Source organism: Gossypium arboreum, chromosome 12, assembly GCF_025698485.1.
Source record: "Gossypium arboreum isolate Shixiya-1 chromosome 12, ASM2569848v2, whole genome shotgun sequence".
In the NCBI taxonomy this organism is placed as follows: domain Eukaryota; kingdom Viridiplantae; phylum Streptophyta; class Magnoliopsida; order Malvales; family Malvaceae; genus Gossypium; species Gossypium arboreum.
Genome location: NC_069081.1, coordinates 21,446,169 through 21,457,786, shown reverse-complemented (window position 1 = coordinate 21,457,786; position 11,618 = coordinate 21,446,169). Strand labels below are relative to the sequence as shown.

The window sequence follows — 11,618 nt, the reverse complement described above, 5'->3', positions numbered from 1 at the left end:
TTACAGAAAATACGGGGGGAAATGAAGCGTTCTTGCTTAAGCTTAGAATGACTCTTGTTAACGAGACTGAATTCCTTTAGGTGAAATTGTTAAGACAAAAGTATGAAGTTATGGAGAGGTGCCCATTATCCATTAAACGATGGAATTGTTTGACCTTTTGGAGTAGTGTCACAAGTGTTTCGGGTAAACTCAGACAAAATGTGATATGGTCAATAGGTGATGGTGCATCCGTCCACTTGTGGGAAGATTGCTTGATTCCTCGACTAGGGCCATTGCGCAACTATTACGTTGGAGAATGTTCCTAATCCACAGATACCGGTTAAGGATATGGTTAACGCCAACGATAGGTGGCTTTGGACTAAACTAGAAAAGTTGTGCTTGAGGCGTGAAATCCTATTAAACGTTGTTAATATCATGGCTCCAAATTCGGAGTATGGGGTAGATCGTTGCATGTAGAAAAATGATGAGAAGCTCATTCTCTATTAAAAAGGCTTATAATGCCTTGATGCAGGATGCTTGGGCAGCCGAAGATAGTAGATAGAGTTTGGCATAGAAACTTCCTGGATCGCAACAGGTTATTCAGTTTATTTGACTGCAATGAGATGAAAATTGCTCACTAAAATTGAATGGTGTAGGCATGAGTTGACTAATGACCCAACTTGTTCGATTTGTGGTAACACAATAGAATCAATCTTGCATATTTTACGTGACTACCCATCAATTGTAGAAATAAGGAGGTTTGTGCCCAGCAATAAACACCATACTTCTTTAATTTGGATAGAATTGCATGGCTCATTCTGAACTTAGGAGATGATCAGGTTTGTCTTGTTAATAATATTCCTTGGAATCTGTTTTTTTCAAATCTCTTGTCGATATGTGTGGAAAAGTAGGATTGGAGCTATATTTTAGGGGTGAATTTCTCAATATTGAAGCTATAATTCGGAGAAGTAATGGGCTGTCAAAATATGCGATGTTAAATAAGAGGATGGGTGGTCTAAATAGCCAACTGATGATTAGAGAAATCAGATGGGAAAAGCCACCAATTGGATGGATTAAACTAAACAAAAACAGGGTTGTAGCTGCTGCGAATGGGTTGGGAGCAGTAGGAGGAATATTTCAGAATGCTCAAGGTGAGTGGATTGCCGAGTACTTTAGAGTCATTGGATTTTCTTCGACTCTGCAAGCCGAGTTATGGGTAGTCGTTGATGGACTTGGAGTTCAATGGGTTATGGGATTTCGTCAGATTTTTGTTGAATTAGATAGTGCTGATGTTATTAATCTCATTAATTCAACACAACCAAAGGAAAGCAGCCTAACGTTGGACCGTGCTATAAGTAGAATTAAGGGAGTGGTCGTTAAAGGCGAGTAAAATTTGATTCGACTCGAAGAAATAGAAAAAAATTTAAATTTTGAGTTAAACGAATCGAGTTATTCGAGTCAACTCGAATTTTTTTTCAAATTTAGAGTTCGAATCAAGTTGAGTTTTTGAATTCGAATAATTTGAATAATTCAAATATCAAACTATAATATTTTACATTTTTACTCCAAACTCCCAAACCTTTTTATCTTTCTCTCAAAACTTTTATTCCTTCTCACTTTTCTCCCAAAACTTTTACTCCCCTCCTATCTTAATCCCCTCATCTACCCAAAATCCATTTCCCACCAAAATTTTACTCTCCCATTTACTTTTCCTCAAAATTTTATTCCGCAAAACCCTTAAAGCTTTTTATTTTCTCCCTAAATTTTTACTTCCTCCCACTTTCCCCCTAAAACTTTTACTTCTTTCCCATCCCACCCCCTATCTACCCAAACCCATTCTCCCATTTTTTTAATATTTTTCCTCCAAAATTTTACTCCCTTATTTATTTTCCCTCAAACTTTTACTTTCTAAAACTTTTTATTTTCCCCCTAAACATTTACTTTTCACTCTTTACTCCCAAATAAAAAATCAAAATTATCCAAAAAAAATCCCTAAACGTAAATAGTAATAATTTTATTTATATCTACTATTTATATTATTAAATTAAATTTTATATTTTATATTATTTATATTATTGAATTGTTTAGTCATATTAAATATTTATATTAAAATTGAATTATTAATGATGCCATAAAATATTCATGTTAAAATTTTATATCGGTATCAATTTCACATTTTATCTTTAAAATAATTTTATTAAAAATCACATTTTACATTTAATATATTTTTAATTCCAAAATATATAGTGACAAGAATATGAAGATAATTGAAACAACTAAACAAGCAAAGAAGCTAACCCGTATATAAAAGATTAATAAATAAATTATGAGGTGATGAAAGGTAATAAAAAAATTTGATTACGGTGGATAAATTTTATTACGATGGGTGACAGTGGTTACAATGACCCAAAATTATTTTTTAAAATTTAACTCGAACAAATATATTCGATTCAATTCGATTCGAATTCCATCTCACTCGACTCGATTCGAGAAAATTTCAAATTAAATTAAGATGATAAAATATGATTTTTTAACTTGATTAACTCGAAATTTTTTCATTCAATTCGATCGAATACTCACCTCTAGTGGCCGTGGCAAGTTTGGTTTCATCATGGATTGCGTGAAGTCGACAATGTGGCTGATAGTTTAGAAAAAAATAACTTGAGGCTTCGTTCACGATTTAGATGCTAGAAGATTTACCAGACAAACTAAGAGACAATCTTGAACGGGATCGTATTAGACCCCTTTATTGATTTGCTTATGTTTAATTAGTTTATGTTTGTTGTTTTCCTGTTTATTAAAAAAAAAAAAAAGGGGGTCAAGACTTAAACAAATGATAGTTAATTAAAATAACCAAACGTAAACAAAATTTCTTTGTAGGATTTCGGTATTCTTCTAAGAAATAATTTCTGTTTTTCTTTTTTTTTTCATGTCAATTTTATAGAATTTTTTTTTAATTGGGGAGGTTCTTTCAGATTTCGTACTTTGTTTTTTTTTTTTAATTTAAATCATTCACAACACCTTTTTACCATTTTAAAATTTAAAATTTGCCTAATTTTTTATTTAAATTTTGAAAAGAAATGTTACTATAGCCTTATAAACTTGATAAAGGGACGGCACACTAAAATTGTTAAAGGGTAGAAACCCTAATTTTGCCTTATGATTGGACTTAGAGACGGGCCAGGTCTGCATCAAACTTTGAAAACAGGCCAAAATGGTCCATTATCAGACTAAAAGGGCCAAAACTAGACCATTTTCAGACCTCAAATCAGGCTTTAAAAATGAGCTTCAAAATTGGACCTTATTGTAAAAAAATCTAAATTGGGCACATTGGACCTTATGGAAAATATTAAAATTCAGTTTTTGCACCGGGTCAAATAATGATAATTAAAATTAATTTTAAAACAAAATTGAATTTAGTTTTAAAAATTCAATTTTATTTAAAAACAATTTCTAAATATCTCTTTTATTTAAAAATATCCACACTTCCTGTCAAATTCTCATTAAGATAATAATTGATTAAATATTTTATCGGACCCAAAATGAATTTAGACTGAATAAAATAAATTCAAATCAAACCAGAATAATATTTCCAATTAAAAATTAATTGAAAACTTAATTTAACTTTAAATCAAAATTTAATTTTATCCAAAGTTAAACTAAAAATTCAATTTGGTCCTTTAAATTCATTTTAAAATCTAAAATTAGAATAAAATTCAACTTAGTGTTGATTTCAACTTGTCTAAAGCCAATTCATTACATAATTTGGGTCAAAGGGCTCAGACAAAATTAGGTGCTTACAATTATGTATATTTGTGGGTTTAACTTAGAAATGGTGCTATTTTATGTGAGTAAAAGAAATAAAAATAATACAAAAATATTTAAATAATAATTATTGATACCCTAACAAAAATGTAAACAATTTTGATTAATTAGATTGTGGTAGAGATTTTAGAACTCATATATAACTAGTTAAGATATTTAGGAGAATGATTTTTTTAAATAAGTTAAATTACATATATAATTCTTTTAATACATTATTTGTTTTAAAATTTTGATCATTCAGTAATTTCTCAATTTAGTTATGCTCGATTAATTTGTAACATCAACTTAATTAAGAGTTTAAATAATAGTATAAAAATTTTAACTTTAAATGCTAAAAGTTGTATCGATAAGGACTTGACATTGTTAGCAAAAGTTAGGCCTTCGGGCCCTTAAATACCTAGTTTCTGGCCCACCATGCATAATTGCCACATGTTTTTTTTTTTTTTTCATTTGTGTTTTTGTCAAGGTAGATGATACCATATTAGTGGATGTACTGTTTTTTTATTTATATGTAAGGATTGATCTGTTTTGATATATCATTTCAGGTTTATCTTTATTTTAAAAATATTTAATATATGTATATAAAAATATTTACAAATATCAAATAATAAGGTTAAATAAATTTCAAACGTAAAATACTCGTCAAAAATAAATTTTTAATTGAAGTGGTAAAGAAAATATTTTAAAAAATTTGCCATGGGTTCAAATCTCACCATACTTAAATTTTAAGATTAAAAAGACTCATTACTTATATAAAATATTCTCTAATAAACTTCACTAATGCAATCCATCATCGCATTGTGTATAAAACAATTCATAATTCAATAAATTCAAAATAAAAATTTTAAATTATCCTTTTTCGCACTACAAGTAAATAATAAAATGAAAACTTAAATTTTAAATATATTTTAAAATTATTTTTCAAATAAATAATAAATAATAAAAATTAAAATTAAAATTAAAATATATATATATATTTTGGTATCGGCCAGTACACCATATTTCGGCTAATATGGGTGAAACCAATCAGTACGCACCACTATAATGGATATCGACTAGAATTTACATCGGAACAGAACATAAAGTTTATTTTTATGATTTACTACTAGAACATAGTGTTTCGACCATATGGGCAATACCGGGACGATATCGACTACTAGGGTTTCTATATTGGTTTGATTCTTTAATCATACGTTTATAATTATATTATATTGCATTTGTATTTGTATTTGTATTTGTAAACTTTAAAATACTAAAACAATATTATTGAATTTTAAACAATTTAATAATATTTCATTATTATATTATTAATAAATAAAAAATTTTAAAAATAAAATCACGGAATATAACAACAAAAATTTTTAAAATAAGTATAATTTAATAAATTAAAAAATAATTTTCTATTTTTGTTTTTCTCTAGAAATTATATAAATTCCTTCATGATTTAATTTCAATCTCTTTAATGAGTAGTTGACCTACGAACAATACAAGTAGATCCCTCAAAAGGACCCCACACAAAGATCCCCTCTCGAGACAATAGCCAAACGTATCCCACTCATTAATTGTCACCTCAAACGATCCTATCACAACGTCCCATCTGAAGTTGCACAGGGCAGATCATAACAACACCTAGACTTAAATTATCAGATCACTTTACCACTTGACTCTGACCACTAATAATAACTTGACAGTAAGTACCAAGGGAAAACCAACTAAGAGTATATAAGGTCCAAAAAAAGGGACCAAATGGCAAAAGGATCTCTCCTTCACCACTCACTCAAACTCTTTCTCCCTTTCTTCTCCTCATTATTCTCATCTTTGGCCACCATGCCCAACGGTTCTCCACCTTGTACAAAACAAGGTGAACTGTGCATCTCTACCACCTTCTCCGCTTTACCCTAATTACCGTCAACAATTGATACGGAGAGTGTGGACTCACTTTCGCCGTGATACCTTCTCTGACTGCAAATCCAGAAACCACCATTCTTACCAATCAAGTTAACCAAACCCAAAATATCAACTAGACCTAGCCAACCCAAAACTTTGGAACATACTACTACGACCTTTACAATCAATACACTCCGCGATACACATACCAACAGAGATATTATGAAACTTATCCCAACTACCAATATCCAAATCAAACCTACACAACTCAAAACCAAAATTTAGTTCCGAATAGTTCTCTGAGTTACAAAAACAATTATGAAATATACAAGAGTCGTTTAGATAGTCCCAGGAATCTCAACAGTAACTGGCTTATCAACGGCAGCAGGAGCTACTACAATACAGTATGAAAGAGCTGTTGAATGCTTAGCACTAGGAAAGAAGACAACACTGATGAGGAAGAGAGCTTCCTCCATTCGCCAAGAGCAGGATTACAACTTGAACTGTGAAGTCCTACGACATGGGGACGTAGCAAGAAACCTTGTAGAAAATAGGGGAGCACCATAGAAAAGAGTCCTAGAATATGTTTATCAACGCGTTTCATCATGGGAGGCAGCATGGAAAAGTGAAGTAAAAATCCTTCGGTAAGAGTTATAAGAGCTATAAACTGCGTAGCTTGGTTATACTGAATAGATGCTTGATGGCAACACCCCTTTGGCGCCTCATATCACTAATAAATTGTATCCAACCAATTTCAAGCTCCCAAAAGAAATGTCCAACGAGAGAAAAGACCCAATGGATCCACCTTTTACAATTTAAAAGCTACATGGAAATTTTAGGCCATTAGAAGAGTTGAAATGCAAGGTATTCTCGTTAACGTTCTGAAACAACACGAAGAATCGGTACAACTCTTTGTAACTAGGGTCAATTACCAATTTTGAGGAGCTTTCTAAACTCTACATGGGTTACTCCTGGCCAACAAAACTGCGTTGAAATCAAAGTAGGGCCCGTTGGCAGTGAAGCATCAACTGGAGAGCCTCTTAGGGAGTTTACTCGAAGGTTTAGTCAGAGGTAACCTTGGAGATAAAAGACCTCATTGATGATTGGGCCAAATCGGTATTCGTTGCTGGCCTTTATCACCAATTCTTAAAATATGCTTTAGCAGTCAACATGCGAGAGAAGTTGTTTCAGTTGTATGACATGACTGGAAAGTGTGCTGAAATTGAAGATGTTGACAATGCTACAAGCTCGAGGTATAGCTTTAACTCTTCGTCCCAAGAGTATGATCAAGGTTGGAAGAAAAAATAGGGTAAATATAGGGAAATAATGCACCAGGCATTGTGAGTGTACAAAAGGGGGACAATCATCTTCTCGGTCTCCATCGCTTCAAAGATGGCGTACTAAAGGGTGTTATTGAGAGGAACTCATAGACATTGTACAAATACATGAATAAGGGAAAGGATTGTATAAAACAGTAACGCCATATCATCTATATCCATTTTCAATAGTTTTATGCCACATCAGTATTCTTATCCTGAATTTTAGAATTTTATCCTGAAAAAAATCAAATCCAAATTAAAATCTTGAAATACTATTAAGAAAACAAATAATGTTAAATTTTAATAGAATTAATCGTTATAAAAATATAATTTATTATTTAACAAAATTATATTTGAAAAGTTTTTTATAATTTTACAAATAAATTTTTTTAAGTTGAACCACAAATGGGCAAAAAAAATCATATAAGTTTTTTAACAATAAATGTGAATTTTGTTCTTTTTTTTTAATATCACACGAACTAAATTGATTCATTCGACACTAAAGAGACTCATTTAATTTAGTCTATAATAGGAGACTTACGCAATACTTTCATCTTTATTCTTTAATACATTTTCAAATTAAGGAGATTTTTTGGGTTTGAATTTAAAGTTAAATTTTCATGTTCCATAAAATTCTTATCATTGAATCCAGTGGTGGAGTCGGCCCCCTCAAAATGGAAAATGTTCCATTTAGGCTCTTAATAATTTATAAAATTTTAAATTAATAATGGATTGTACTTTGACTCTTAAAAATGATAAAAATTTAATTTATTCTTTTAAAAATTATAAATATATATTATTAAAATAGTGAATCCCCCCCCCCCCAATTGGCTCACTTATTGAATAAATAGATTGGTGGCTTAAATTTTTGTTTTGTTTTTATTTTGCTCTATAAAGATGGGAACTATTTTGTATACATACTCCAAGTTGAAGATAAACCACACAATAATACAAAAATTCCATCGTGGATTTTTTTATGAAATATCCTACACGATTTTGATAATGCAATAATAAAGAAGAGAAAAAAAAATCATCTTTAATGGTAAGGAAAAAACCAATCAAAACTTAACAAGTCATAAGTCACCCTTACATGTCAAAATAAAAATCTAATGATCAGATAACCAAATCAAACACGCGTTATTACAGTAAGCCAAATTAGGTTTTTAAGGTTAAAAGAAATTTAAGTCCATAATTAATAATTTTTTCGATGAACGCTTTGGTTTTGTCCGATGAGGGAGGCGGTGGCGACATTGTTAATGATGATTGTAATACAAAAAAAAAGGTCAGATTTAAAGAGATGGGAGAGGATCTTGATGGAAATATGTCTGTTGATTCGGCCTCGATGCCTGGATCTTCCAATAAAGACAAGCTGTTAAAAAAAGGATCCATCGGGTCGATGATATTTTCTTTGGGCTCCGATATCTTGGACGGAGAAGATTTTGAATTTACAGAAGGAGACGTTGTGCAATCTAATGTTAATGGTATCCCAGCCATTGACTTCTTAGAGCGAATTCAACACCTTTTGGTTAAGGATATCGTACCACTATGGTAGCTAGTAAAATTATTAGGGAGAAATATTTGATATTCTACACTTCTCAATCGAATTTCTAATCTTTGGATACCCTTTCAACCGTTTCATCTAATGGACATGGAGAATGGGTATTTTTTAGTTAGATTCCAAAATAAGAGGGACTTGAAATGGTGTTGACTCAAGGACTATGAAAGGGTGGTGTTTGGGCACTACCTCATTGTCCAGTCATGGATTGTGGACTTCAACTAGTCAAAAGCCTTCCCAAGTGTGGTGTTGACATGGATTCGATTCCCTGGTTTGCCAGGCTTTTTGTATAAGCGAAGGGTTCTGGAACTGATTGGAAGTTAGGTTGGTAAGGTGGCTCAGTTAGATCTAAAAACAGACAATAGAACTAGTGGTAGATTTACAAGGATGGTTGTGTTTATGGATCTAGATAAACCACTCATCTTACAGGTCTTGTCAACTGTAATATCCCGAACTAGGGCCTAATTGGAATAGTAGTTTTGTGACCACAAATCCGAGATAGAAATAATTATTTTATAATTATTTTTAGGTTTATGATATGATTTCATGATTGTGTGAAAATTTCGTGACGAAATTCTATGCATAAAGTGCTTAAGTTGAGATTAGGGACTAAATCGAATAATTTGTAAAACTTGTATTCTAGAAGTTTTTATTATGAAATTGCTTTGGAATATTAATGAGGAGGTATTAAATATTAATTTGACCAATTTTTAAAATTTTGGACAAAAATGGGCTTGTACATGAAAATTTTCAAAGAAAGGTATTAAGGGTATTTTAGTCATTTTGTAATTAAAATTAATTAAAAGGGAAATTAAGGCCAAAATGTGTTTATCTTTATCAAGCCTTGGATGAACCTTACCTCTCTCCATAGCTAGGGTTTCTTCAATTTCCAAGCTTCATAGTAAGTGATTTCAAGCCCCGTTTTTAATGATTTTTATGTTTTTGAAATCCCGGTAGCTTGATTTAGCTTATGCTAGCAATAAGTCAACCTAGGGTTCATATTTGGAAAAATACCCATAGGTGAAATTTGTGTATTTTGGTGTTTTATGATAGAATATGAGGTTTTAAATTATGTTAGACAACTTGTGCTACTCGGTTTTAAGTGAAAACGAGTAAAAGGGCTTAATCGGTAAAAATACCTAATATTCATAAGTACATGTTAGAGTGTGAATTTGGTGTTTCCTTAGAAGGGAAAAATGATCAGCATGTCATAAAACATAAGAAAATAGGATGAGGTTTAATTTACGAGCCTTGGGCCAAAAGTGCAAATATGTGAAAGTTTAGGGGCAAAATGATAATTTTGCCAAAGTTCGTACTAGGGGCTGTTTTGATGAATGTATGTATTAAATAAATTAATTTGGTATTATAGATCAAGAGAAACAAGATTCAAGTCGTGATCGAGGGAAAAACAAAGTTTACGAGGAATAGGCTCGATTGCTAATATTTTGTATCGAGGTAAGTTCATGTGTAAATAAGGTAACATAATTTTTATTTTAAGTGATTTAATGATATTTGTATGATATGATATTTATTATCATGAAATATTGTGCTTTGTGAATTATTATTTGGTAATATGCAAATTATGTGAATAATTTAATAAGTATGAGATGTTAGCAAGTATCGGTTTTTACATTTCGAAGAAGGTGATCAAAATGTAAAATTGAGAAGAATCCCATTTGAACCTTGGGAATAGATTAGGATACAAGTGACATGTCACTAGGATGGTTGAGTTCCGAACTCGTTAAGTTGAGTCCGAGTTCGTGATATGTAACTAGGCATCCGAGCTCGTTGAGTTGAGTCCGAGTTCACTTATGGATACGAACGCCCGAGCTCGTTGAGTTGAGTCCGAGTTCGCTTATGGGCGGGTTACATGGTAGCTTGACTACATAGATTTCAAAAGCTATTGAGCTTGTTTAGCTATGAGTATAGCACTTACGTGCACACTATTCGCGTATCCGAAATTATATTCCGATGTGTTTAACGGGAGAATCCTAAGAGAATATGGAGAATATTTAAAACGGAAGTGATTCGATGATGAATGTGTTGAAGAAGTGAAAATGGACAGGTATGAGTTTAATCTTTGGTTGAAAACTTGGTGAGACAAAATTGTGGTAAGATAGTAAGTATTCTTATGTTATGAGTGTTTTAATGATGTTTATGTTGGATTGCATAATCAAGTTACTTATTATTTGCATGTGAACTTACTACGCATTTATGCTTGCTCCCTCCTTTTCATTCATTGTAGTTTTGACAAGCCGGCTTGAGAATCGGGATAGGTCGAAGGCTCGTTCATACTATCCGAAGACCTAAATTGGTAAAATGGCTTGTATATATTTGAATGTGGCATGTATAGCAATATACTCACTTTGTATAAATGATCTTATGATATGGTTATGGTTTGATAAGAAAAGGGTATGTAAATGATTAGCTATTGGAATGGCTAATCAAGTTTATATATGATAACATGTATGCTTTATGTCTTAATTAAACCATGAAAATCCTTGAAAAAGGAAAATTGCCCACAAAATAGAATCAGACAGCAGCAGTGATGTGAATTTGAAAAATCACTAAAAATAGTAAAAATGGAATTAAATGATAAATAAGTTATGAAATCTAAGTTTAATAAGTCTATTTTCGTATTGATGGAACGAAACAGGTATATGAGTTATATTTTATGAGATATTTAAGTTTTGGTGGAACAAGGTTAGAGTGGTCTCTAAATCCCCTGTTCTAAATCTAAAAATTCACCATAAATTGTACAAAAATAATTAGAAGTAATTCTTTATATTTACAGATTCCTTATTTAGTCTAGTTTTAAGAGAAACAAACGGCATAATCATTGAAACTCTGTACAGGGAGATATCTGATTCGTAATACATAGGGATCAGAGCAGTCGAACCCTAAAATAGGGGAGATTTTAACTAATAAACTGTGCTAATTGGCTCGACCAAATATTCTAGAAAAATATTAGTAGATAGATATATGAGTCTAGTTTCAGGAAAAATTTACGGATCTTAATTTCGAGTTTTGAAACTCAAGATATGAATTTTTAA

The 11,618-nt window shown here is 31.4% G+C and overlaps 1 protein-coding gene across 1 annotated transcript; it reads left to right on the top strand.

Moving 5' to 3' along the window:
* The first annotated feature begins 985 nt into the window (after positions 1–985).
* Positions 986–1,369, top strand: LOC108478092 (uncharacterized). Its single transcript, XM_017780521.1, has one exon. The coding sequence runs from the start codon at positions 986–988 to the stop codon at positions 1,367–1,369; it is 384 nt and encodes a 127-aa protein (XP_017636010.1).
* Positions 1,370–11,618: the final 10,249 nt, after the last annotated feature.